Below are 25645 nucleotides of genomic sequence, written 5' to 3' on the forward strand. Positions count from 1 at the left end.
GGCCAATCGGAGAAGGGGCGTTGGGGCGAGTACCCTCCCGGTCGCGAAAACGTCAAAGATACCGTTTGTGCGAGACGCCCTCTCACATTCCTCGCGCCGTCTGCCACTCTCACCCGTCCCCCTCCCTCGGCCCTCCCCCGGCTCCAGGCACCCCTTCTGGCCGTATAAAGTCATCTCGGACGCCCTCCTCCCCTTCCGAGCACGCCACCCACTTCCCACCTCTCCGGTCACCAAGATGCACCGTGCACACATCCTCGCTCGCGACGACGACGATGTCAACTGCGGCTCGGGCGGCGGCGACACCAGGTTCACAGGCCTCCGCATTGCCTCCATCTTCGTCATCCTCGCGACCTCCCTCTTCGGTGCCCTCTTCCCCGTGCTCGCCCGGCGGACAAAATGGCTGAGTGCCCACATTCCCACTCGCGTCTTCGACACGGCGAAGTACTTTGGTAGCGGTGTCATCGTGCGTCTCCGTCTTTCTCAGCTCTCGGCCTCCGTCTGACTCGAGCCCACGAAGATCGCAACCGCCCTCATCCACCTGCTCGATCCTGCCATCGACGAGCTCTCTTCCCCGTGCTTGGATCCGGCATGGCAGAACTACGTGAGTGCTCTTTGTGCGCCATTCTTCTCGCAGCTTCTGAGCCCGCTATGTCTAGCCCTACGCACTCGGCATCTGCCTGCTCAGCATCTTCATGATCTTCATCGTCGAGCTCGTCGCCTTCCGCTGGGGCACCGCCGTGCTCGCCCGCCACGGCTTCGCGCACGACGCGCACGGGCACGGGCTCGCCTCGCACGCCGCCCACGGCCCGGAGACCGACCGCATGACCCAGGCCGCGATCGCGAAGCAGCAGGGCTCCGACGGCTCGCTCACGCGCGAGAAGAGCGCGGATATTGAGAGCCAGCACTCTGCCGAGCACACGCACGACAACCCGACGTACCCACAGGCACACTCGGACGTGCAGAAGCACAGCGGGCACCACACTCACGGGTCCCCAGACGCGCTCGGTGACTCGCCGTCGGCGCAGATCATCGGCATCGCGGTGCTCGAGTTCGGTGTGCTCCTGCACAGCGTGCTCATCGGCCTCACGCTCGCGGTCAACGACGAGTTCAAAATCCTCTTCATCGTCCTCGTCTTCCACCGTGAGTCGTATCTCCTATTGGCATACTGTCCTAGCGCTGACCTGGCGGTCTCCAGAAATGTTCGAGGGGCTCGGTGTGGGCTCGCGGTTGGCGTACATCCGTCTGCCACCAAAGTACAACTACGTCGCCATCCTCGGCGGCCTGCTGTTCGGGATCACCACGCCCATCGGGATCGCCGTCGGGCTCGGCGTGCGCGCGACGTATAACCCGGACAGCACGACGGCGAGCATCGTCAGCGGCATCCTCGACGCGTTCAGCAGCGGCATCCTGCTTTACACGGGACTTGTCGAGGTGCGCAGGTTTTCGTTTGACGTCGCAAGGAGGGTGTGCTGACGACCGTCGTGTGTAGCTGATGGCGCACGAGTTCCTGTTCAACAAGGACATGCTGAACGGCTCGAACGCGAAGCTGGCGTACGCGCTGTGCTGCATGATCGCCGGCGCGGGCCTGATGGCGCTGCTCGGGCGCTGGGCGTGAGCCTTGCGCTGATCAGCCCTGCGATCGGTCTTCGATCCGAGCGGCCGCCGATCTTTGTCGTTTCGTCGTTTCGGATACCCACTGCTACCCCATTGCCACATCTTGCGCATGCTAGGACTCCGTCGTTGTTCATCCAACATCTTGTGACCACGTCTTGCTTTTACGACGCTTACGCACATGCTATCATTATTCCCACCGCCGATCTCGCCCAGTGACTCACAGTGCAGTATCTCTCCGCTGGGACGCTTCGCACCACCATAGTACATAGACTCCGCGTGTAATGTCGTGTTGTCCGGGGGCGTGTACGATTCCCACCCTAGGTACGAATAGAGAAGAAGCCCGAATCTTGCGAAGCCTCAGGCGTGCGGAGGGTGTCTGGATGGGGGGAGGTGTGTGCGAGTGCTGCTTGTGCTATGAATAAGTCAGTTGCGCTGAGGGTGGGCTGCGTCTGGGTGTCCATCCCCGGGAGGGCGTCTTGAGCGCGAGAAGCAGCGGGAGGTATTTTTGTACGCTGGCGGCTATGGAAATCTGTATGGGTTACATTCGAGCTACGCTGAGCAAGAAGACTCGCAGGCGGACCTCATTGACACCCCTCAGACGCTGTGTGTTGGCCAGATGCTCTCCGTCCGCAAACTATCAAACCGTGGCTCTCAGCCATCGAGTTGACATACAGAACACTACCGCAGCTCACATCACCTGAGCGTCACCATCAAATCGAAGAATAAGCTACACCGCTGGGAAGGCTATAGCCGTCATACGCCGGCGAGTCCAGCGTGCAAAACCCGCGATCTGCGCGATCGTGAAGCTGGTGTCGCTGCTTACCTGGGCGCGCGAACGTAGCTCGTCGACGTAGTAGCCCTAGGGCAGCACACACTGATGTCGGGGGCAAGGGTGTCGACGTGGTGCGACAGGCCCGGCGGACCGCTGGCGGCGGGCAAAGGTCACGGTATGCGCAATGATATCCAAGTTGAAAGTATGCAAACGTAAGTAGGTAGAGCATGGCGACGTCGACGGGTGCGGGATATGGAGTTCGGAAAACAAGACAACGAGAAAGCAGGGGGGATCAGGGGAAACATGGCGACCAAGTGAACGCAGCTTGTTTGAACATGAGTCGTGTCGGGGGCAAAGGGAACGAGGAGAAGCAGCACTGGGATATACACGACGACGAGCAACGGCGTACCGACTTCAACATAGCACAGGATGCGACGGAGATGGGAAATAGACGTTGGGGCATAGATGCAGTGTGTCGACGACCCGGAGGAACACATTGTGTAGCGGGTAGCAGCAGCTTGAGGTCTAAGCGGGGGGAGAATGTCGATCAGAGATGGCGGTGAGGTACAGCAAGAACGAATGCATACCACAGGAAGAGGGCCGAATGGGCGGAGCACCGTCTCACCGAGCGTGAGGCGGGGCCCCACACCTTTCAGTCTAAGCCGCCTTGAGACGAGCGATTTCGTCACGCATCCGTGCGATCTCGAGCATCGCCTGTGTAGCCTCCTCGCGCGCTGCCCGCGTAGCTTCCTCCACCTGGCGTGTAGCCTCCTCGCGCGCTGCCCGCGTAGCTTCCTCCACCTGGCGTGCGGTCTCCTCACGCACCGCCCGCTTAGCTTCCTCCACCTGGCGTGCGGTGTCCTCGCGCGCCGCCCGCGCAGCTTCCTGCAACTGGCGTGCGGGGCGCTCGTGTGCGGCCCTCAGCTGCTCGTCGACTTCCGCTCGCTTCGACTGGTAGAATTGCTTGATTTCGCGGTTGTACAATGAGTCGATTTCTTTCTTCGTGACGATCGTGAACAGCTTCTTGAACGTCCCCGCCGCTCCCGCGAGGACTGGTTCGGCAGGCTCGACAGGCTGGGCAGGTTCGACGGGTTCGGCAGGATTCGAAACCGTCGTGGGCGGTACGTATGCAGGAGAGAAGGGTGTGTCCGCCGCCTCGGGCAGTACTATAGGGTCGGCGTCGATGTCGCCAAGAAGTATGCGGAGGATCATCCCTGCGAACCAATAACATTGGCGTTGAAAGAGTATGTAGTGCGGCGAATGGACGTTGAGGGTGTTGGCGGCGACAAGGAGGTCCAAGACGGAAGGCGCAGACGCCTCGTCGAACGTGTGTAAAAACACGGTTGTATCGGCGCGGGTGTTTTGGGGCTGGAAGGTGGCCGAGTCCCTCGCCGGAATAGGTTCCTTGATGGAGGAGTCGGTGCCTGAAGGAGTAGAAATGGAGGAGGAGGCGGAGGAGTCCGCGAGACAGTTCATGAGTGCATTGCCATTGACCCGGTCGTATGAGCGTTCGACCTTGAGCTCGCCGATGACAACGTCGCTCGCCAACGGTCCGTTGCCGCTGACGAGCTCGACGAGGATATACTCGTGTTCTGCGGTTGAAAGGCACTTCTTGAGCCGTATGGTGCGGATGCGCGGAGAAGAGTCCGGGTAAGAGAGGGTGCCGTCCACTATGAGGGACACGGTGATTATGTACGAGTTCAAGGCGCGATGGACAGACAGTGTCTCGAAGCGGCCTCCTTGACCACCAAACACAGCATCGAGGATGGAAGGCATGTGGAGTCCCAGTACGCGGCGGATGAACGACTTGAGCTTGGTGAACCAGGGGACAGACATGGCGATGCGAGGTCTATGTACAGTTCACTCGCGGGCGTCGACGTGATGGTTATCGATGGGGCAGTGATTGGTCTGGCAGCGCGAACAAGTCCCGCCGAGCGACCTCGGAGCGTCCAGTGAATGTGCGAAGCTGCGAACCGTGTCCAGCGAGCAAGAGGCGCCCATAACCCGTTCCTACTCCGCCCACCGGCAGCCGGTCCGCCGAGCGTCCGGGCTGCCTCGCCTCTCTCGACCCACCACGGTGGTGCTCTCCTTCCTCGGTGTATACCCATCTCATGACAGGCCGCATGGACAGAAGCGTCGCAGATCACACCATGAACGCCGCGAGGCGAACGCACATTGGGCCCCGGAAGGCTGCGCATGACGCGAAGCATTTCGCGCTGCACAGTCCAAGGCGGACCTGCAAGTGCCAGTGCGTACACGCGGACGGCGTTATAGAAGTTGAACGATACCGATACCCCGGGCCATTCCCCGACGTATTCGAGCGCGATGCACCGCACCAGTACTCTCGGTTCTACGTAGTACGGGCACCCCATTAACTCATTCTTCTCCCAGTAGGCCCTGGGGCTTACGATGCATGTTATGTCAACGTATATGTACGTTGAACGCGGCCACAGTCACGGTCCCCGCTTGGCTACCCGTGTTAGCTGTCTGCTCCGGCGCGCCCATCTGTTTACGATAAGGACACGCTCCTATGTATCGCGGCACCAGGAGGAGTGCTACCGGTAGGATCCGCTTCGCCGAGGCCGCTTGTCCAAAAAAACTACCCTCGACAGTGATGGAGAGAGCGCTCGATCGATCAATTCACAGTGCACACTGCTGCAGAGTTCGACGCCGCAGTCGCCCTCCCCGTGTAGCGCAGCGGCCAGTGAGCAGGAGCAGGAACGATCATCGCAAAAGAACCCGCACATACGAGGCTAGGGCAAATCACGAATCGCGGACGCGGACGCGCCGGCTGTCCGGACTCCGAGGGTCGCTGAAGCTCACAAGACACGCACGACCGGTGTGGGTTGGCGTCAACGCACCCCAAAAATGACGGGGGACGTAGGCTAGGGACGATAATCAATAATGAAGCCGAACCCGGATCCGATAGCGGTGGGACGACTGGGTGGAAAAGCGGGCGGACTTCAACCGGCCGTAAGGTAATAGCCTCCAGGGTAGAGCTGGGTGGCTTTGCGAATGACCATCGTACCTCCAGGCGGTCTTCTGACGTCCACATGCAGGGCTCATGGCCTCCGAGTCGCTAGAAGAGTGGGGTTGGACGGAGATAGTGGGAAGATCTCATGGGAGGTACGGGATGTACCCGAAGGCAGGCGGAAGGCCCAACGCAAAGCGGAGTGCCAGATATCGAGATTTCCCGAGGCGGAGGTTTGTATATTGAAGGGACCGCAAACGACGGGATCATAATACTATAAGCTGAGGTCGTGTCTTCAGCAATCGGTGATTGGAAAGAACGAACTACAAATCAGATACAGCGGCTGCAAATAAACAGACAAGTGAGCGATGCATGGATGTGATGGCTCGCAGTCACCTCAAGATCTCTGCGCAGTGAAGACGCGGGATCACCCCCCCCCCGGTACATATGAATCTTTTAGGCATCAAATTTACGCCTAGTCGCCTAACTCGATCTTCGTTGCACGCTCCAGCCTTCGGAGGGCCGATCGCGCTTCCATCGTGCCGGAATGCATCCCGACACGCTTCGACTGCTCCAAGCTCTCCTGGAACGACTGCTTTGCTGCATCATACCTGCCGTCCATCTGCTCGCCCTAATGTGCGTTCATGGACCACCGCTCTTGATTGAACTCTCCAGGAGCGCACCCAAGTCGTAGAGTACAGCAGGGAGGGTCTGCTCGCAGAGTGTCATGAAGTTCTCCACGTCTTGCTGTACACCAGGAAGCGTACACGTCTTCTCGATAACGCCTTGCGCCTGGCGTGCCCATGACTCGGCGAACTTGAGGTTGGTAGGCGGAGGGCCCCGGACCACGAGATCCGACATATTGTTCATCAGTTGCGCTCCTGTGAATATCGTCAGCGGACCAAGCTACGAATACGCCGGGGGAGAAAACCGGAAATTACCTCGGTGACGGTCCTAAACTGAAGCATTCTTTTCACCTGCTGCGGGCTGCATGAGCATCCCGATGGCCTGGAGTGTAGAGCGTAGCAGCATATCCACGGCAAAACTGAGCCGCTATCCTGGTACCAAGCGGGAGAAGACTCACTCGGTTTTGCCCTCGCGCGCATAGAACCGGCCGAGCACCTCCAGCGGCACAACAGCATCGATCTTCTGCACCCACTGCGGCAGATCAAGCTCCACCAGCATGGAATCGACTTCGCCCGCGGACTCTCCCGGGCCCTTCCACTTCTTCGCGTTGGACTCATCCTTGACGACCCACAGTGTCTCCTCGACGGCGAAGGCGAGCCATGGCTCAGCCTCTTCCGGGCCCTGCTGGTACTCCTCTGCCATCTCACCGAGCTTGTGTGCGATCGCGACAGCGCGCATGCGCTCCCGGCTGGTGAGGTCTTTGGTCGCGCGAAGCTGGAGGAGCGCGGCGCTGTATGTGTCATACGCCTCTTGCGGGTGGCCTCGAGTGCTTCCGCTAGGACCACAGCGACACCCGAGAGCTTCAGGTGGGGTTCGGTCGCAAACGCGGAAATTGGCAGACTTTGCACGGTCTGCCATGCACTCTAGCATTCTGAGAGGATGACAGCATGGCGAGCATCTCTGTAAGACCCACCGATGGAGATACCGGACGCTCAAGTCAAGGTCGCCCTGGTGCTTCGCCTTAATGCCTGCAAGCAGATTGTCGCGCACCTCTGGCGGCTACATGGTGAATGTGGTGTAAAACTGGTACCTTGAAACGGCACATACTTTAGCGTCGCTCGCGGACCCGCGCTCGAGGCACCCACACGCCATATGCTGTTGACGCGACTCCGACGGCCATGAGCGCTCCGAAGAGCGTGGAGACGCGCGGGTTTGCCTAGGTCCATCCTCGTGGGCTTGTGGATATCGACCAGCGAGAAGTATGAGTGAGTGTGTGAGGTGGTACCCGATGCTGCAATGCTGCTGCTGGCCGTCTGCTTGCGGCACGAGAGAGCATGATGTCAAAAGAGGTTCCAAGCTCAGCCGTCAACTCTGGGGTGATATTGAAGATTCGTCCAGTATCAGAGCGAACGGCTGGCGGAGTAGGGAGAGGCGAGTCACGAAGCACTGGCGTAGGGGCGAACAAGCCGCGGTTGTATGCGCGGTATCCGGCGGCCGACCCGTACTCGCGCTCGTTCGAGGAGACATAGGAGCTGCCGTCAGGGAAAAATATCAGCGCGCGGCGCGCAGGGAGCAACACTCAAGGCCGACAAACTGAGCAGGACGCTCGTCCTAAAAGTTGGTGTGGCCAGAGCAACCACGTTGCCCATAAAAGGCACCGGGGATTGATTGTGACATAAGCAGATCAGATCTGTGTATGGGCGCCTGTGCAGTGGCCTTCGCGTCCCAGGGCGCAGCCGACGCCAGCCTTCCCGACTCCCCTCATCCTCTTCTCACTCCTACCGCCCCGACCGCCAGCCCGCCGCTCTCGACGACGGCCATACTTTGTGCGGCAGGTCCTCCAGTGTATACGCCCCCGCAACGACGCCGCCAGCGCCAGCGCGCCCTGCACAACACCGCGGACGTGTACCGAACAGGAAATACCCACAACCCCAGTAACCACCCCGGGCCCGGGCCACACCGCCCCCAGGGCTTGCACAGTTCACTTTACACACCCCGATGAGCGAAGTCGAGGACAACTACCAGCACGGCCGCCCGTCCTGGGACCACGCCGCGAACGGCGACGGGGGCTCCGACCTCGGGCACCCCGCCCGCGCCCCGGGCCACTACCCGCGCATCCCGCAGACGCACCACTACGTGACCTCCGCGGAGTCGCTCGACCAGCAGTCGCACCAATCACACCAATCCGCCCAGTCCCAGAACCAAACACAGAGTCAGACGGGGCACGGGTACGCGTATAACGGCGGCGCCCCGCCGACCCCGACGAAATCGACGTCCCCGCCGCGCTCGAGCGCGGAGTCGGCGCAGCGCCCTGGGGGGCCGCGCTATCGGGACAGCGTGCAGGCTGGGCCGACGAGCGACCTGGGGCATGGGGGACCCGGGACGGCGCTGCCACGGGTGAGCGTGGAGGAGAGCGTGGGGAGCGGCGGGGGCGGCGATCTGGACTCGGCGGCGAGTGCGGCGGAGATGGCGACGCTGGTCGAGCCGAGCTTTGACGAGAATATCCTGCGCGCGCTGTGCGAGACCGATGTGAGTGGCTTGCGTTTGTGGCTAAGGAGGCGGGGGCCGCTGCTGCTGCTTGGCGGTTGGCTTGGGACTGACGGATGGTGTTGCAGTGCGGCGTTCCGCTTCTTATGGACAGAATCAAGCAGAGCATGGTATCGTGTAGGGTGCGTAAGTTATGCGAGCGTGCGCGGGGATATGGTTGACGTCCACTCAGGAAGCGGCGGCGTTCTTGAAGCGACGCGCGGGCGTGGAGGACGAGTACGGCAAGTCGATGCAGAAGCTCGCGCGCCAGGCGGCGAACGAATACGCGACGAGCGAGGCCAAGGCAGGGTGAGCACCTGTTTCCCGCTATTTATATCTCAGGCGCGGGTCGCGAACGTCGCGTTGGTGCCCACAGGTCGTATGTGAACGCGTGGCAGTCGTCGATGCGCACCCACGAGGTTATGGCGGAGAACAGGATCAAGTTTGCGCTGCGGCTGAACGAGATGAGCGAGGAGCTCGCGAACCTCGCGAAGGAGGTCGACAAGAACCGGAAGGCGGTGGGTGCCCTTGATTCTGTTAATGATTGCTGATCTCACACGTGGGGTGCGCGCGCGACATTGCAGACGAAGGATTTGGCGACTCGGTACGAGCGTGCTCTGCAGGAATCAGAGTCGATCACGGAGAAGGCGAAGTCGCGCTTTGACATGACCGCCGAAGAGCTCGAGCGGTTGCTTTTGCAGAAGGAGGGCGAAAGTTTGAAGGACAACGCGATGCAAGGCCGGTCACCGGTAAATGGGAAGCGGGTACTGGGGAAGGCGGTGGCGAAGGGAGGCATGTTGCTGAAAGGCAAGAACCCTCAAAATGTACGTTGCGACTTTCATCATACACGGTAAGACAGCTGATTGTGCGCGGAAATACAGCTTCAACGACAAGAAGACGATGTCCGGGCGCGGATGTCAACCGCGTCGGATGCATACAGGAAGGCTGTCACTGAGACACAGACCATCAGACAGGAATACTTCAACTTCCAATTACCCCGGATCCTACGAGTGGGTATCCATTTGGCCGTGCCACCTTCCAACGGACTGACAAAGTTACCCCATAGGCATTCAAAGAATGCGTGGACGAGATTGATCTCGGCACGCAGTACCACCTCGCTCGATACGCATTCCTCTGCGAGAGTATTGTACATAGTGATGCGACCACCATCACACCACCCGACGACAACAGTAAGTCGATTATGGCGTCTATATGTTTACCGAAACTGAACTTCCTCTAGGTCCAAGTTTGAAGGCGACAATGGAGTCGATCGACAACCGCACCGACTTCAAGACCTACATGCAAGCGTACGTCTACGCACATGGGGGCACCAATACTCGCGGACCGCGCCGCACAGGTCCTGCGGACGAGGGCTTTGTAAGTTCACCCTTCCCTAGCCCAGTCCTCTCAACCTAACGCGAGCTCACGCACAAAATCCAGCTGCCACCCATGCCCGCCGCTCACCACCACCCGGGCACTTCTCCCAGTCCCTCACACGTGCCATTGTCCGACAAGGGCCGGCCAACATTCGGCGTCAACCTGTCAGAGCAGATGTCGCGCGACGACGCCGACGTGCCGCCGATCCTTGTCAAGTGCTGCGAGGCGATCGAGAAGTACGGGCTCACGACGCAGGGCGTCTACCGTATCGGCGGCACGCACAGCAAAGTGCTAAAGTTGAAGGAGCGGCTCGACCGAGGTGTGTATTGCTCCGTTCATCGTGGGATGTGCTCGGTACCGCTTGGTCTGATGACGCTGGACGTTGGACGCTGACCGCATGCATGATCCTGACAGACCTCGACTCGGTGAATCTCGACGCGGATGAGTGGTCGTCGGACATCAGCAACGTCACGAGTGTGCTCAAGTTGTGGCTACGCGAGCTCCCTGACCCACTATTCACCTCGAGTCAGCACGCGGACTTCCTCGATGCCGCACGTACGTTGTCCTTCCGATTCGCTACATATCCTGCGGTACTGACGGGCCTCCGTTTCTTCGCGCCACAGGGAATGAGAATGAGCGTGCCAGGCACATCCGGCTGCACGAACGCGTGAACGCGCTGCCTGACCCGAACTACTCGACGCTCAAGTACCTCATGGGCCACCTGCACAAGTACGTCACGTAGCTATTGATCCGTAGTTGGCTTGTGTCGTACGATAAGTGATTGCTAACGCTTTCTCCTTCCTGCGTCAAACAGAGTGGTCCAGCACGAGGCACAGAATGCTATGTCCGTGCAGAACCTCGCGATCGTGTTCGGCCCGACACTGTTCGGGCAGGGCCAGCCGGGCCTCAACGGCCAGCTGAACGGCATGGCGGACGCGTCGCTCCAGAACAAGGTACGCAGCGATTATTCCGAGGTTTAGAGACCGATTGGCTGACTGACGACATCCTTCATCGCGCCTGCAGGCTGTTGAGACCATTCTGGAGCACTACACCGACATCTTCGTCGACGAGGCCGATGATTAGAACTCGAAGCCTCTCCCCCCGTCGTTTGTGCCGTAGTTTTGTTTCGTCTGTGCAATATCGGCTGTGTCTGTCTCTTGCATCGGTTTACGTGTATACCCGCATCCCCCGCATGTATCCCTTACAGCCTACCCCCGTATGTTCTCCCCCGTTCGTCCCTCCGCTTAAGGTTATTCCCCCACCGTCCCCCTCCCCCCTCTCCTGTCCTCGATAGTTACCCAACGTCCCCGCCGTTAATATCCCCCTTCCTTTACCCTCTGCGGCGCCAAACTTGAAGGACCCGGAGCTGGCTCCGCGCCGGCCGAGACGGACATTTACCCAGGCAGCACGCAGCACTACGTAGTTGTATGTATGTCGACCCAGCCTTCGTGTAGTAGTTCACCGCCCCCGCCCGCCTACTTATCTTATTGACCGTGTTTTGGGCATCTGGCGATCTTCGTGGCGTGCGATGCTCCGCAACTACTACCGCCACAACGCATACCATGGGTATGGGTCGGCCCACGGGGCGGGGTATACTGCCGGACGCAGTTGCGCTATCCAGTGGCGGCCGCGGGCCCGGTTCTCAGGCTATGGGCGTGGCGTGCGACGTGTGTGTGGGCCGGCGAGCAAACAGAGAGCTACATACGACGCCAATATGCTTGTGAGAGCGGGCGCAGGTTTGTGAATCTGACACCGCGGCTTGATAAGCTGCACGCCTTGGCATGGCACCAACGAGAGCCAACGAGGTGGGTGTACCAGAATAGATGGTGATAGCGGCCATAAATACAGCGTGCGTGTAGGACTACAGGCTTGTTGCGTGGTTCCGGACGTGGTGTTCGTATGACAGGTCCTGGTGTGCGTGGTATAGCCACCTGCACGACGTCGACGTCGATGCGGTCAGTGTGCGACGCGGGGAGTGAGTGGAAGACGGGGCATGACGCACCTCGTGTAGATCAGCATTGTGCAGATTCCTCCCCTCCCCCCGCCCCATTCCAATTCAACACCCAGCGTGCCCCTTCCACAGCGGCCCCCTCCCCGGCGCGCCGTCCAGTGGCAGCAGCCCCTGCGCTCCAGTCAGCGCGCCACACACGACACACGCTAGTAGCGCGTCCATACCGTCGCCGCCCCCGGCGCCGCGACCCACACGTCCTCCGCGCCCTCGCGGCGCCACTCGGTGCGGGAGGGGAAGACGACGGAGCGCAGGGCGGGGCAGGCGCGCGCCCAGGTCGTGCAGAGCGAGCTCTCCTCGAGCGCGTTGCCGCGCGCGACGCCGTCGACGGACGTTGGGGAGAGGTCGAGCTGGTGCAGCCCGGGGAAGGCGCCGAGCACGGGGGAGAGGCCTGCGAGCAGGCTCTGTGGGGGTGTACGTCAGATTGAGATCGAGATATGGATGTACAGCCGTGGAGAAACGCCAGGAGACTCACGATACCAGAAAGCGCATGATGCAGCGTATGCCTCAACGCCAGCTTCACCTTCAACACCTCCACCTCCGTCAAATGCCGCGAAATATCCCTCAACAAAATCGGCGTCACGCTCATCATGCTCAAATCCAAATACCGCACCGGCGCGCTCGCCTGCGCGATGCGCGCCAAGTCGCGCTCCGTGATGAACTCGTGCCCCACGAGCCCGAGCAGCTGCACCGGCCGCCCGGGCAGCACCGACGCCGCCGCGACCGCGCTCCCGCGGAACGCCGCGAGCGCCGGCAGCGCGCCCGGCGGCAGCGCGAGCCCCTCGTAGCAGTCGGGCAGCCGCAGCTGCTCGAGCGCCGCGCACCCCGCGAGGAACCACCCAATTGGGGCTGGGGGCGAAGCCGGGGGCGGGTAGAGCTTCGGCGACAGGCTCCCGCGGCCGACCCCGGAGAGCGCGAACACGCGCAGGAAGGGGAAGGCGCACCCGTCGAGCACCGCGCGCGCGTCGAGCGTGCCGCCCGCGAGGCCGAGCGCGAGGTCGAGGTGCTCGAGGTGGCCGAGCGTGCGCAGCGCGGCGTGCAGGAGCGCGAGCACGGGCGCGGCGGCCGTAACATAGTCATCTCGGGGGCCCGCGTCGGTCTGCCAGCGCACGGCGAGGCGGCGGACGCCCTCGGCGAGGTGCGGGCGCGCGAGGAGCGTGCGCGCGCAGCACGCGGTGTACTGGGCGGTGGGGGCCGAGCGCGGGAGCGCCTCGACGATGCTGATGTGCGCGTAGAGGACGCGCTCGGCGACGAGGCGGAAGCGGTGCGAGGCGCGGAGGACGGCGGTGAGCGCGCCCGGGGCGAGCTTGTCGAAGATGGCGTGGAGCGTCTCGTTCGGCAGCTGGCTGACGCTGCTGGACATCGGGGGTGGGCGTGGCTTGTTCGGCGGGCGTACGATGGTATATTTGCGAGGGGGGCGGGGGCAGGGCTGGATGCGAGGTGGGAGAAGACGAGAGGTGAGCGTCGCGGGCGGAGGGAGGGTGCAGGGAGGCGGACGGGAGGGCAGGAGAAAGAAGGTACGCTGGGGCGAAGGAAGGCCGAGTCTAAAGTGGGCGCGGAGGAACGCACTCACGCGTGCACGGGCAGCGCGGATCGGCTCAGTGTGAGACTCTGGAAAGAGACGTGTCGCCCGGGGCCGCGCGGTGCACCTGTCGCGTCCGGGGAAGCGTGGTTGGCTGCTGGGAGTCGCAACGGGGAGGAGGGGGAGCAGACAGCGAGTGTATGGGAGGCGGGAGAATGCCGGGGCGAGGGCAGAGGGGGATTCCCAAGGCCGGGCGAGGATGTATATAACAAAGTGGCTGCACAGGCGAGGCGTTGAATCGCAGAGGAATCACCGTCCCCCTCCCAATCGCCTCGTTCCGCGCACGCTATCGCCCGTCCGCGCCCACACCCACAGCCGTGAGTCGTAGCTGGCTATCAATCAGCGACAGTTGCAGCATCGTGTCATCCAGCGGCGGCTCAGCGACATCGCACGTCCAGAGCACAAGCAGAGGTGAGAGAACAAGTTGAAAGGAGAAGCACCCACCTGCGAGACGCGCACGAGCACGCCTCCGAAGATGTTCGCACCGCCATCACGCGCTGCCCACAGAAGGCACCAGTCTGCGTCAGGAGAGTCGATTACGAGACTGCTGTTGTACACTACATAATGATACACCGAGAATAGTCCGAGCCATATAGTCAACCGCAAGCCTATGCGCCGAAACCGTAGAGCGTGCGGCCAGAACGCTTGAGCGCGTACACGACGTCGAGCGCCGTCACCGTTTTCCGCTTAGCGTGCTCGGTGTAGGTCACGGAGTCCCGGATGACCTGAGGCGAAACGTCAGTCGAGCGCGGGGAGCGGGAGTGAGAGTGGACGCACGTTCTCGAGGAAGATCTTGAGCACGCCGCGCGTCTCCTCGTAGATGAGGCCGGAGATACGCTTGACACCCCCACGACGGGCGAGACGACGGATAGCGGGCTTCGTGATACCTGCAGACAAAGGAAGGACGTCAGTTGACGTCTCGGAGAAGGGTAGGAAGGCGGGTCGGCGACGGCAGAAGTCGAGCGCATCCCTGCATATCAAGCTCTGCAAGCTACCGACGGGGCCTCGCCCCACTCCATGTCCCCACCACCGCCGACGCCCACTGCGCAGAAACCGAAGACTCACCCTGAATGTTGTCGCGGAGAATCTTGCGGTGGCGCTTAGCACCACCCTTGCCGAGTCCCTTTCCACCCTTTCCGCGGCCAGACATGTGTGCTGAGGAGTGTTTGCTGGGGAGAAGTGCTTAAAAAGCGGAGTGTTTGCTTGCGGGCGGAGGCGGAGGAGTGAAGGGTTGGAGGGAGTGAGTGAGGGCAGCAGCAGAAGGCCCGCGCCACCTATATACGACGCGCCTGTGGCGCCATCACGTGTGCGAACCTTAATTCTTGTTGAACGCCGATCAACGCGTGGCGCACGTGACCCTGGCGCGTCGCGCGGGCGTGTATAAGGAGCCGCCGGGCGGCAGCCACTCTCTCCCTCATCCATCCGCTCGAACTCTCGTGCCCTCCGCCACCAACTACACACTTCTCACCAACACCAAACACATCACCAGCAATGGCTCGCACTAAGCAAACCGCCCGCAAGTCCACCGGTGGCAAGGCGCCCCGCAAGCAGCTCGCTGCCAAGTCCCAGGCCCGCAAGACCGCTGCTGTAAGCCACACTTCACTTTCGAACTTTCGAACTTCATGCTCACACACAACTCGAACATAGGCGGCAACTGGTGGTGTGAAGAAGCCCCATCGCTTCCGCCCGGGAACCGTCGCGCTCCGCGAGATCCGGCGGTACCAGAAGTCGACGGAGCTCCTCATCCGCAAGCTGCCCTTCCAGCGGCTCGTCCGTGAAATCGCGCAGGACTTCAAGGTTTGTCTTCTTCACTCACCTCCTACTTTCATGAATACGACGCTTACCACCGCGACGCACAGACCGACCTGCGTTTCCAGTCCTCCGCCGTGATGGCGCTGCAGGAGGCGTCCGAGGCGTACCTCGTCTCGCTCTTCGAGGACACGAACCTCGCGGCCATCCACGCGAAGCGCGTCACCATCCAGCCCAAAGACCTCGCCCTCGCCCGGCGGTTGCGCGGCGAGCGCACGTAGGGGGTGTAGTGGTCTCGGACTCGTCTTTGTCTATATGTACTGGGTGTATTTGTACTGTTCACTAGTAATTTCTTCCTTCATCTCACTGCACTGTGTGATCCGTCTGAGTCTTCGGGATGGGTAGTAAGTGAGCAGGTGAAGGAGATGTTATTGAACGTGAACGAGCGTAGAGTCGCGCAGGTGGTAACGAGTAGTGGTGTGGCTAAGTGTATACTGAGCGGGGCGGGGTATCGTAGAACTATGAGTACACCATTAATCAAAAACGAGACTCAGCATCAAACAAAAGTGTAACAGTGATGAAGAGGCTCAAGCGAAGTCCTCCGCCTTGCCGCCATACCGCTTCGGCAGCTCGTCCACGGGGATGACCTGCGAGAGCTCCGCGCCGATCGTCTTCGCGCCCGAGCCGACCACGCTCATCTTCGCCAGCGTCGCTGCCGAGATGAGGGGCTTGAACAGCCAGAACACCCATGTGAGGAGCGTCGGCACGTTGATGAAGAATTTGCGCGACTGTGCCAGTAGTGAGCGGTCGTGCTGCGGGAGTAAAGGCAGTAAGGACATACCAGGAACTCGGGGTAGTGGTTCTGGAAGATGTTCGTCGCCTCCTTCGCGGCGGCCTTCTGGCTCGCGTCGCGCTGGGTCATGCTCACGCCCTCGTAGTCTGATAGTCGGGCACGTCAGTTTCATCAACGCCCAATCGCACTGAGCATAGAATACGTACCGTGAATCTGGACCATCTGGTCAACAGTCTCAAAGTCCAGCAGCTCAATGCTCTGCTCCATGAACTGCACGCGCCACCTAATAAACCGCTGCACGTCCCCAAACACGGCCTTCATGTCCTGCACCGCGCCATAAAGGTTGTACGTGACCGGGCGGCCCTCCTTGTCCTTCCCGAACACCCTCCCGAGCCGCCCGAACACGTCCGCGTCGAACTCCTCCTGCATGATCTCGCCGATCTTGAACTCGTCGCGCCACCGCAGCGTCGCGACGAGCATCTCCTGCGCCGCGCCCACGTTCAGCTCGCGCGCGCGCACGAACTTCGCGAGGAGCACGGACGCCTTCGCGTCTGGGGTCGGGCCCAGCGTCACGCCCCACAGCGTGATCGACGTCGGGGTGGGCGTCGTCTCCGTGTACGCCTTGGCGAACACCTCGGGCAGCTTCGACTGCGGACCAGGCACCAGTAGGGATTAGTAACGCACAGGGGGATGAGGGTGGGACGACGTACGCGCAGCTCCTTGACGGCGGCCCACTCTGCGTCGGTGAACTTGCGCGTGAGCGCATTCTGCGGCTCCTCGGCCGGCGCGTCCTTCTTCTCTACTTTCTCCGCCACGACGCTCGATTCGGGCGCTGGGGCGGCCGCGGTGGCGGGCTCTTCCGTCTTCGCCTCCTTGGGCTCCTCGGTCACCGCCGCTGTTGTGGGCGGCGCTACAGCAACCGCCTCGGGGGCGGACGTGGCTTCGGGAGTGGGTTCCGCTACGGGTGCAGCCACGGGCGCGGGCGCAGGCTCAGAAGCAGGAGCGGGCTCGGACGGTGGCGCAACTGTAGCTGCAGGCGCGTCGGTGTGTTCTTGTGCGGGCGCTGCGTCGGCGGCGGGCGCGGGCGCGGGGACGGTGTTGACGGCCTCTGACGACATGGCGGGGAGGCTGGGTGTAGACGTGGAAGGTGGTGAAGAGGAGGGAAACGTGGGCGGGCGAGGCGAGGGTGTGAGACGACGGGGGGAAGGTTCTCAGCTCGGCCCCGCTTGTGAAGAGCTTGGGTATTGGGCGGCTTATCTGATAAGATTACTCAGCTTCGACCGCGGATCGTCACCGCCGCAGCGAAGTTCCTACTCAACGCCACCCACTTAACAACCTAGTGCTGTATTCTATTTACTGACATGCTCACCAAATTGCAAATTCAAACCCCTGCTATTGAACTTTGGCCGGTGCCGGCGAAGCGCTTGGCTGCGTAACCTAGGCATGACGATCTACCTCGAACTAGACCCGCTTGTAGCATCGTCATGAGAACTTCGAGAACATGGTAACCTGGCAAAGGACGCTCTCAAGCGTCGTACATTTCAAACCTAGTTACTTCACAACCGGAGCTACATTTGTAATGCAACCCGGACAACGCCCCTCGAAATCGGAAGTCAACTTGAAACGTTACCGTCAGCGCGGTGCTGCGGCAAATTACGCCCTCGTAAGGACTCAGTACTCAGTTCGTGGTCGCCCTCGTGAACGGCGTGTTCGCGATGCCGACCCGGCTGTTGTCCGTGTCGAACACGGTGTAGAAGCGCTCGATGAACGCCATGCCGTTGATCACGTCCAGGCCCGAGCCCGACGGCGACCCGATGTCGCCCACGATGAGGTACACGAAGTCGGCGGTGCCTCCGATGACACCGTTGAGTGCGCGCTAGAAGTTGAACAATCCGAGCTAAGAGTTAGCGGCGTTTTTGTGCGAAGACGGGCCCGGGTCGGACGTACGGGCCAGATCTGCGCGTTCGCGGTGAACTCGAATACCACCTGCGGCGCATGGGTCAGTACGTCTGGGTGGGATGTCACGTCCGTGTATTACGCACTCCGTGGATGGTAAAGAAGAGGCTCTTCAGGTTCGCGAACTGCGCGGGGGTGAGGCGGTAAAGTCCGACGTCGTCGTCGAAGACCGCACCGTTGGCAGCCGTGTACTTCTGCACCGCATCTAAACGGATATGAGCAATTGAAAAAGGGATATTCTTCAAGGTGTGGGTCCTTACCAGATGCAATCAAAAGGAGCGTAGTGCCGGTGTCGACGATGCCCGCGGAGTTGCTCAAGAGGAACGTGGAAGGACCGTATCTGAGCGACTGGTCGATTCCGAAGAATGCGGCCGAAGGGAACGTTGACGTGATAGGACTGTGATACGTCAGGTGGGCGAGTGAGCGCTGTGCGTGACATTCGCAAGGAGGCGGCGTACGCAAAGTTAATCGCGCCGACGAATTTGGAGTGGTCCGTGGCCCCAAAGGTCAGCTCGCCGTTTGGGTTACCGTCGGTCTGCGTGGGCTCGAAGGATATCGCGACGAGGTTTTGATTGATCCCACCCTGCGAGAACAGGTTGTCTGTAACTGTATACCGAGCACGATCAGCTGTATTCCTGCAACCGGTGCACCTTAAGCGAGGGGAGTCAGGACTCACTGGTTGGGATCGTGTCCGATGCGTCGGGAGAAAGGGTGCCTTGTGTGAGGCCTACCGGGCCAATTCTGTATTTGGGATTGGGATGAATACCGGAGCTATAAGCTGGATCAACTACATACCCCAGAATACCGTCGACGCCATCGAAGCCAAAACTATCCGTCGCGCCGCCGATAGATTGTCCAAAGATCGTGAGCCCACTGTCTAAACTCACGAGGTCATTGAACTCGGTGCCTAGAAAATACGGTCGGTAGTCAGCATGCTTCCCAGACAACGAAGGCGGATGTCTGGGAAAGGGATCACCAATGAACCCCCCTGAACCATAGATGACCTCCTACAGCGCGATGGTTGCGAATCGTTAGAAATGAATACATATCAGAAGAGATAGAGGGGTTCATACCACACTGTTGTGGGTCTCTCGCGTAGATTCAGTCTGCTCATAGGGCTGTCCCGCCCCAACCCACGTGTTGGAGCTCCCTGTATCGACAAGGAGCGAGTCTATAGGCACATCAGAATGTCAGTTCTCCCGCGAGAGTCATACAGCGCCGAAGAGAGCCGCACATGTCGTAGGCGGCGTGCCAATGTTCACCTGTGGAACCGAAAAATCCCGTCACCAATCGGTCTAGTAGAGCCCACACCTGATAGCTACGAGTCCGGAAGTACTCACGTCCACCACGTAGTCGACGACCTGGTTAGTCGCGGGAACATTCCCAGAATCCCCGCCGGGAGTGGGCAGTTTGTGACCACTCGCGCGCGCCGCCGCACGGGCGCGCAGGCCCCGCACCCGCGCCTGGTCGTGCTCGAGGATCTTGGCGGACCCCGTCGCGTTGATGCGCTTCGCCATCGGCAGGCGCACGCTGTTGGTCTGCGCGCGCACCACGGGTGTGGCGTCTGTGCAGACGGCGAGGGGTAGGAGAACCCATAGCGCGGCGACGAGCGAGGAGAGGGCCGGGGAGATCTGCATTGCGTCGGGTTCCAGGTGGGTAGAGGAGAGCGGGGTGAGCGATGAGGCCTGGGGTAGAGCGAACCGTTCGTTGCCCACATTTATACCCGCCCGCTAGAGGCGGATCCTGCATGTGAGGCGTCGATGTAGTCGACCTATCTGGGAAATTGTGTTTCTTCCGTTGCGTCTGCGTTGTACCGTCGAAGAGACATGGGGCTGATGGTCGGTGTCCGCAAAGGTGGACGAAGCCGCCGGAAGCAGAGTGTGCGTGCTGCATCAGAATGGATGTGGATTGACGTCCAGCCGGCCTGTATACCGAACGGGTGGCGGTGGCGTGTGCGGGTTCGGTATCGGAACGTGTCCAACAGGAGCGGGAAGTCGATGAGCACTTCGGCTACGACAGCCAGGGCGAGCGGTCACGCCTGCAAGGAGGACGAAGTCGTGATCTCAGGATCAAGCCACGACTCTGCCTCATGCGCTGCAGGTGGCTTCTTCTGTCGAGTGCGCACATTGTGCTGAACGTCAACAGGCCTTCTGTTGACGATAGCTCCGTGGTGCTCGCTGCCTGAATATATGTCTGCGGTATGCCCTGCAATGACGAGGTCAGCTGTTCGTCGGCAGAGAGGTAGCTAGTACGGGAGACGCCCGGCCTGTGCTGGGACATGCATGCTGGGCTGATAGTCGAGTTTCTCGGGATACAGGGGCGGGCAGAGCAGAGCGGCAATTTCGGGCGCGTCGAGATGCAAGGCCAGAAGCGTGCCCGCTACGGTGCTGATGCAAATAGCCAAGTAGCCTGGAACGCGGCTATTGTGCTAATAGCATCTGGTTTGTCGTCCATATGCCATCAATTTCGTTGCATATTTGTTGAAGATTTACACACCTGAATATTGCTTATAATTTGCGCGGGTCGTGGGTTAGTAGTAGCGGTACAACAAGCACTATGAGGTCGACGTTCAAACCGTAATCGCGCCATCAAATACACTTTACACCTCCGATTTCATCCCTAGACACTGCATGATGAGAACACCTTCTCGAGCCAAGAAACCTACTTACTAGACGGTTTTCTTCGATCCCAGCCTACATGCCAGTCGTCCCAAGTGCTGAAGATGAGCGCGCCCTGGCAGATGACCGTCACCGCGCCTCGTTCAATTCGTTGTCGCTCGTGTAAATTCCGTGTTCGCGACCCCGACACGATTGTTCTCGGTGTCGAAGAAGGTATAGAAGCGCTCGATGAACGCCACGCCGTTGATGAAGTCGAGGCCCGAGCCCGAGTGGGTACCAGAGTCGCCGACAATAAGGTAAATGGAGTCCTCATCACCGCCAATCGAGAGGTTGAAGGGACGCTGTTTCGGCGCAGGGGTAAATCCTTTAAGTTAGTGACTGGCGGGATAACGCATTTGTGGAAGCACAAAGACGTACAGGCCAAATCTGCGCATTGACGGTGAACTCGAAGACAACCTGGGAGGTACGCGTGCTTAGCACGAGGGTATGGGATAATGGTCGGAATATACACACTCCATTGATAGTGAAGAATAGGCTGTTCAGATTCGCGTATTGCGCAGGTGTGATGCGGTACATACAATTGGGTTGTCGTGTCGAAGACCGCGCCAACAGCATTTACGTACGTTGCCAGCACGTCTGGATACACCATATCAGGCGTCAAAAACCCAAGATTAGCGAAGAGGGCCGGTGAGTGGGTACCTGCGGCGAGCAGAACAAGTGTGGTGCCGGTATCAAATATTCCGGGAGCGTTGGTTAAGAGCTTCGTGGATGCGCCGTATCTGACCGATTGGAAAATTCCGAAGAATTGTGACGCGGGACTTGTAGACGTAATGGGCCTGCGATGCAAGAGATGGAGATGAGGCTCTTGTTATAGCTGCCACCCTATCATGCCAGAGAGGCATCAATCTCAAGGTCCGCAGCGACGAGCAGGTACAGGGTCAGAGGAGCAGCGAGTACGCACAGGTGACAGCACAATATAAACAGCGCTTGTGTCAAGCGGACTTGATATTTGGTCAGGAGAGCACCAGGTCAGTGGGTCGATAATCGGTTGGTGAACCACGGTGAGAGACGCTGCGTCCTGAGCCGTCAATTCGCCTCAACCTGGACGAACATTCGGGCTTCATCACGGTAAGAAAAACGTTGACTTCTCGAGAATAGGAGAGAACGGCAACCTGGATGGGAAAACCAATGCGCGTACGATGGCGGGCTGAACTTCATGTTAACGTTGGACGACAGAGTGGTGAAACAGCTAATAAGTCGGAAGCCGGGTGCATCTACGGCAAACGCACAAGAGAACTCGATATAGCGGTCGCTAATTTTCACACATCTTGTCCAGTGCTGTCACTGGAAGCGGCCTGCGTCGGACTCCGAGTCGGAGGATGTCTTCAGGAGCCGGTACCTGGCAAACGCTCGAGGACGCAGTAAGTATGCCATGGCCCATCACGTTTCAATTACTCGAGTCTGCAGTCGCTGTTAAAGATGGTCCTGGTTGATTCCGTCTCGGAAGGCACGGCACGGAGTAGAAGGAATTCAGAGAGTGGATTGGGAGAGAGAGAGAGACTTGAGAGCCGCCCGCGCGTTTGTAGTGTGGCTCGAGTGGTACTATCAGATAAGATTAGATTACACAAGCCGCAGTGAATGCATTCGGCGGATGAACGACTCGGACTCGAGCTCCGACTCGTCGGATGATGTCCTCGGACTCGTATTCCCCCAAGTACTCCTGCCAAGTTGATGCCAATGGGCCTCAGCTGCAGACGATGTTCTATACATGTCACTTTCTGCGCTTACAGGATTTGAACGCACCACCCGAGCAATGGTGGATTCGTGTCTTGCTCGTGGGTGCGCGTCTCAGCAGCCAGAAGCTCGTCGCTTACGTCCCTATATGCAGCATGTCGATCGAGGACACGATATTTGATAACAAACGTACTACTTTACAATCCCCCAAACGCCAAAACATACGTGTGCCCATCGTCCCAAACACTGAATCCGAGCAGCCTAGCAGGTCACCGACCGGCACCGCGCCTGCCTCAGTTGGTCGTAGCCCGCGTAAACGGTGTGTTCGCGACACCGACGCGGCGATTCTCCGTGTCGAAGACGGTATAGAAGCGCTCCATGAATGTTTGACCGTTGACGAAGTCCAAACCCGAGCCCGAGTAGGAGCCGATGTCGCCGATGATGAGGTAGATGCTGTCCGTGTTGCCTCCAATCAAAGCGTTGAGAGCACGCTATCACGATGCAGGGGCACATTTTAAAGTTAGTGACCAGCAGAAATTGCACTCGGGTGGGCGCGGTAACGTACGGGCCAGATCTGTGCATTGGCGGTGAACTCGAAGACGACCTGTGAGACACGTTCAGTACGCGGGCGGGCAGTGTTGACCCATATACACGCACCCCATTGATGGTGAAGAACAGGCTCTGCAGGTTCGAGAATTGCGTGTTTGTAATGCGGTAGAGCTGCGTAGTGTTATCGAAGACCGCGCCGACAGCTTGCGTATAGGTCTTCAACGCGTCTAGAGGCAAATTAGGAATCAGAGATGTGCCAACAAGTGACGAGGTAGATAGTTACCTGTGGCGAGCAGGACAAGCGTAGTGCCGCTGTCAAAGATCCCGGGGGCGTTGTTCAAGAGCCTTGTGGATGTTCCGTATCTGACAGTTTGGGAGATCCCAAAGAACAGTGACGAGGGGCTCGTGGACGTGATAGGCCTATAATACGAGAGACAGAGGTGAGCGCTGCACAACATACTATATGGCGGACGAGAACACCACGTACGCAAATGTGATCGTTCCGGTGATTTTACTCGTGTCCGTGCCCCCAAAAGTAAGCTCGCCGTTAACGATCATCGGCGTGTCTGTGGGCTGAAAGGATATCGCCACCATATCCTGGGGTATCACACCCTGGGAAAAGAGGTTGTCGGTAACTGCGTAATCACTACAGTCAGCACCAAGGACAGCTCATGCGAGGCATAATTAGAGCTTACTGACCCGTCGCGAGCGCCAAGTTGGAGTCTGGGCTGAGCGTCCCGACGGTGAGGGCTGCTGGACCTAGCCTGTGTGTATGGTAAGTGTGGCGACCGCAATTGCGCGCTGTGTGGGGATGCTCGCCCAAGAATTCCGTCCACGCCCTGAACAACGTTTTGCTCTGAGGCAACGCCAAAAGACTGCCCCGAAAATGGCAGAGAGGACGACAACTGGAAAGAGTCGGTGAAAATGACACCTACAGGGATCGTGCAGTTAGTGTACTTTGCGCATATCGAGGGCGAGGTGACAGTTACCTATCATCCTAGTTCCATCATTGAAGTCGATTGTCTATGCCCGGGTGACGCTAGAGCATCAGATGGGTGGCAAACGCGGAGACAAGACGAATACTGACCACATGGTCTCGGGTTTGACGCGTACTCGACGTCTGTCTGAAGACTTGTCCCGCCCCGACCCATGTGTTCCCACTCCCGGTGTCGACGACAAGCTCATCTGATGTTCAGCGTATCAGGTCAATAGTAGTACGTATAGGTCATGCTCTAAGAGCAGGACACGTACACGTTGTGGGTGGCGTGCCTATGGCTGCCTGTAGAGAGCGAGTGGAACATTAACGGCGATTATAACACAAGTTTACAAGACGTTACTCACAGTCACAACGTACTGAGTAGCCTGGTTTAGCGCCAGCACGCTCGCCGCTCCGACGTCGGGTGACAGCGTTTCGCCACTGAGACGAGCAGCCGCTCGAGCGCGCAATTTCCGCACCCTCGCCTGGTCCCGTTCAAGGATTTTCGCAGCTCCGGTGAAGTTGAAGCGTTTCGCGACCGGCAGGTGTACGCCATTGCTCCGGACTGGCACGACAGGAGTACTACGCGCATCGGCAGCTAGAGACAAGAGCACCAGTAGAGCGGTGATGAGTGAGGATGGGGTAAAGAATGTCTTCATGGCGAGCGTCTTGGACAAGTCGAGCTAACCTGGGGATGGAGTCTGATCATGCAAGTAGTGTATACCTAATTTTATATATCCAGACAGTCGATTTCTCATGGAAGTCTTCGACGAAGATGTTCAGCTTCATGGGAAGTGGTGCCTTCCGAGGCTGCCACCCTGTCATGCCAGAGACATCAGTCTCAAGGTCCGCAGCGATGAGAAGGCACAGAAAAGCAGCGAGGACGTACAGATGACAGCAGGATATATATGGCGCTTGTGTAGAAGGAGGGAGTGGATGAGACTTTGGTTGGGAACAGCTCTGAAGATCATAACATTTCCTTCAGTGCTTACCTCTTGTGCTAGGATACTTATCGTTTACAACATCCTGTCGATGAGCAACTAGCCTTCACTGAAGTGGAGCAATTATATATCTTTGAGGGCGGGAAAGGGTGGTGGCGAATATGCGTGAGACCATGGGGTCGTTCGAGAGTCACGATGAAACAGCCGAGCAGTGCGAGAAGGAAGCCCGATGTACCTGCGGCGGGAACGTGCCCGAAAGCTGCTTCAAACATTCACACACCCTGTCTAATGGTGTCAGACCCAGCAACGAGCGTTATGTTCGACTCCCGGTGCGCCGGAAACGCACGTGTACGCAAACTGAGCAGAATAATTAGCGTTCAAGTCTCAAGTGTAAGTGAGTCGCAGATCCGCGTCCGAAATAACTCACCTGGGGTACGTATTCCACGCTTGGCTCTTTGCCTCGTGAGATGAATAAAGTAGCCATGACATAGAAGGCTAGTCACCAGACATCCGGCCTTCGGAGATCGGAATCAGCGTTGAGTAGGTAGCGGAGGAGTACGTACTTCTCGCCCGTCGCCCTGAAGACCTGTATAGAGTCACCCTACTGAAGGGCCCGTTCTAGTTGATTCTATCCCCGAGGACACGACTTGGTCCGGACCACAAGTGAAAGCCTACAACGTGAGCATATGTCGGATATGGTCCGTTTTGATTGATGGCTCTGGTCAAGGAGGAGGGAACTCGATCCCGTGGTGGTGAAGCGCGGGAGAGACTGATTTGGCGACGGGCGCCTAACGCCACGTCGTGTACTTTCGAGTTCGTCCGGGTTCGTCCTCTACCAGGAGCTACGATGTC

At 59.4% G+C, this 25645-nt stretch overlaps 10 protein-coding genes across 10 annotated transcripts; 2 read left to right on the top strand and 8 right to left on the bottom strand.

Annotated features, from left to right (window-relative positions):
- Positions 1-210: 210 nt before the first annotated feature.
- On the top strand, positions 211-1964 carry TRAVEDRAFT_72019 (ZIP zinc/iron transport family). The gene is made up of 5 exons (XM_008040511.1): positions 211-463; positions 518-601; positions 657-1140; positions 1196-1431; positions 1490-1964. Exons 1-5 carry the CDS (start codon positions 236-238, stop codon positions 1613-1615), a joined length of 1158 nt encoding a protein of 385 aa, XP_008038702.1. The 5' UTR covers positions 211-235; the 3' UTR covers positions 1616-1964.
- Positions 1965-2632: 668 nt separating this feature from the next.
- On the bottom strand, positions 2633-4352 carry TRAVEDRAFT_72020 (uncharacterized protein). The gene is made up of 2 exons (XM_008040512.1): positions 2974-4352; positions 2633-2911 (listed from the first exon to the last, which is right to left on the bottom strand). Exon 1 carries the CDS (start codon positions 4220-4222, stop codon positions 3044-3046), a length of 1179 nt encoding a protein of 392 aa, XP_008038703.1. The 5' UTR covers positions 4223-4352; the 3' UTR covers positions 2633-2911; positions 2974-3043.
- Positions 4353-5832: 1480 nt separating this feature from the next.
- Positions 5833-6542, bottom strand: TRAVEDRAFT_123944 (uncharacterized protein; the record flags this gene model as incomplete). The annotated part of the gene is made up of 4 exons (XM_008040513.1): positions 5833-5957; positions 6011-6263; positions 6318-6402; positions 6442-6542. The coding sequence occupies 4 exons, from the start codon at positions 6540-6542 to the stop codon at positions 5833-5835; spliced, it is 564 nt and encodes a 187-aa protein (XP_008038704.1).
- A 1680-nt stretch (positions 6543-8222) lies between these two features.
- Positions 8223-11207, top strand: TRAVEDRAFT_148584 (GTPase activating protein). Its single transcript, XM_008040514.1, has 14 exons — positions 8223-8387; positions 8451-8513; positions 8600-8653; positions 8704-8819; positions 8887-9028; positions 9095-9334; positions 9392-9520; positions 9577-9700; positions 9751-9887; positions 9951-10206; positions 10302-10442; positions 10511-10616; positions 10702-10840; positions 10911-11207. Exons 2-14 carry the CDS (start codon positions 8451-8453, stop codon positions 10968-10970), a joined length of 1707 nt encoding a protein of 568 aa, XP_008038705.1. The 5' UTR covers positions 8223-8387; the 3' UTR covers positions 10971-11207.
- Positions 11208-12044: 837 nt separating this feature from the next.
- On the bottom strand, positions 12045-13258 carry TRAVEDRAFT_47591 (uncharacterized protein; the record flags this gene model as incomplete). Its single annotated transcript, XM_008040148.1, has 2 exons — positions 12045-12299; positions 12371-13258. 2 exons carry the CDS (start codon positions 13256-13258, stop codon positions 12045-12047), a joined length of 1143 nt encoding a protein of 380 aa, XP_008038339.1.
- Positions 13259-14085: 827 nt separating this feature from the next.
- Positions 14086-14374, bottom strand: TRAVEDRAFT_124718 (histone Octamer chromosomal protein alpha carbons only; the record flags this gene model as incomplete). The annotated part of the gene is made up of 2 exons (XM_008040515.1): positions 14086-14202; positions 14255-14374. Coding segments are annotated over 2 exons (237 nt in total), but the record flags the coding sequence as incomplete, so codon positions are not given.
- A 552-nt stretch (positions 14375-14926) lies between these two features.
- TRAVEDRAFT_148594 (CRAL/TRIO domain-containing protein) lies at positions 14927-17205 on the bottom strand. The gene is made up of 6 exons (XM_008040516.1): positions 16730-17205; positions 16226-16667; positions 16068-16165; positions 15335-16014; positions 15125-15272; positions 14927-15064 (listed from the first exon to the last, which is right to left on the bottom strand). The coding sequence occupies exons 1-4, from the start codon at positions 17135-17137 to the stop codon at positions 15814-15816; spliced, it is 1149 nt and encodes a 382-aa protein (XP_008038707.1). The 5' UTR covers positions 17138-17205; the 3' UTR covers positions 14927-15064; positions 15125-15272; positions 15335-15813.
- A 492-nt stretch (positions 17206-17697) lies between these two features.
- TRAVEDRAFT_124687 (aspartic proteinase from Irpex Lacteus) lies at positions 17698-19492 on the bottom strand (the record flags this gene model as incomplete). The annotated part of the gene is made up of 11 exons (XM_008040517.1): positions 17698-17895; positions 17967-18005; positions 18062-18180; positions 18236-18372; positions 18434-18581; positions 18652-18716; positions 18771-18882; positions 18952-18982; positions 19049-19146; positions 19210-19237; positions 19316-19492. 11 exons carry the CDS (start codon positions 19490-19492, stop codon positions 17698-17700), a joined length of 1152 nt encoding a protein of 383 aa, XP_008038708.1.
- Positions 19493-20736: 1244 nt separating this feature from the next.
- Positions 20737-21169, bottom strand: TRAVEDRAFT_47596 (uncharacterized protein; the record flags this gene model as incomplete). Its single annotated transcript, XM_008040149.1, has 3 exons — positions 20737-20934; positions 21011-21049; positions 21107-21169. 3 exons carry the CDS (start codon positions 21167-21169, stop codon positions 20737-20739), a joined length of 300 nt encoding a protein of 99 aa, XP_008038340.1.
- Positions 21170-22620: 1451 nt separating this feature from the next.
- Positions 22621-24511, bottom strand: TRAVEDRAFT_37373 (aspartic proteinase precursor; the record flags this gene model as incomplete). The annotated part of the gene is made up of 10 exons (XM_008040057.1): positions 22621-22818; positions 22893-22931; positions 22985-23103; positions 23160-23296; positions 23364-23511; positions 23576-23640; positions 23696-23807; positions 23960-24061; positions 24128-24155; positions 24218-24511. The coding sequence occupies 10 exons, from the start codon at positions 24509-24511 to the stop codon at positions 22621-22623; spliced, it is 1242 nt and encodes a 413-aa protein (XP_008038248.1).
- Between the last annotated feature and the right edge of the window lie 1134 nt (positions 24512-25645).

Source organism: Trametes versicolor, assembly GCF_000271585.1.
Source record: "Trametes versicolor FP-101664 SS1 unplaced genomic scaffold TRAVEscaffold_6, whole genome shotgun sequence".
Taxonomy (NCBI): domain Eukaryota; kingdom Fungi; phylum Basidiomycota; class Agaricomycetes; order Polyporales; family Polyporaceae; genus Trametes; species Trametes versicolor.

Bases quoted from the DNA above. Each gene is read 5' to 3' on its own strand.
- TRAVEDRAFT_72019 (XM_008040511.1), top strand. From the start codon at position 236: ATGCACCGTGCACACATCCTCGCTCGCGACGACGACGATGTCAACTGC. The intron at 602-656 runs GTGAGTGCTCTT...CGCTATGTCTAG, and splicing joins ATCCGGCATGGCAGAACTAC to CCCTACGCACTCGGCATCTG. The intron at 1,141-1,195 runs GTGAGTCGTATC...GGCGGTCTCCAG, and splicing joins CATCGTCCTCGTCTTCCACC to AAATGTTCGAGGGGCTCGGT.
- TRAVEDRAFT_72020 (XM_008040512.1), bottom strand. From the start codon at position 4,222: ATGTCTGTCCCCTGGTTCACCAAGCTCAAGTCGTTCATCCGCCGCGTA.
- TRAVEDRAFT_148584 (XM_008040514.1), top strand. From the start codon at position 8,451: ATGGCGACGCTGGTCGAGCCGAGCTTTGACGAGAATATCCTGCGCGCG. The intron at 8,654-8,703 runs GTGCGTAAGTTA...ACGTCCACTCAG, and splicing joins AGAGCATGGTATCGTGTAGG to GAAGCGGCGGCGTTCTTGAA. The intron at 9,701-9,750 runs GTAAGTCGATTA...AACTTCCTCTAG, and splicing joins CACACCACCCGACGACAACA to GTCCAAGTTTGAAGGCGACA.
- TRAVEDRAFT_148594 (XM_008040516.1), bottom strand. From the start codon at position 17,137: ATGTCGTCAGAGGCCGTCAACACCGTCCCCGCGCCCGCGCCCGCCGCC. The intron at 16,166-16,225 runs GTACGTATTCTA...CCCGACTATCAG, and splicing joins CCAGATGGTCCAGATTCACG to ACTACGAGGGCGTGAGCATG. The intron at 16,015-16,067 runs GTATGTCCTTAC...CTACTGGCACAG, and splicing joins ACCACTACCCCGAGTTCCTG to TCGCGCAAATTCTTCATCAA.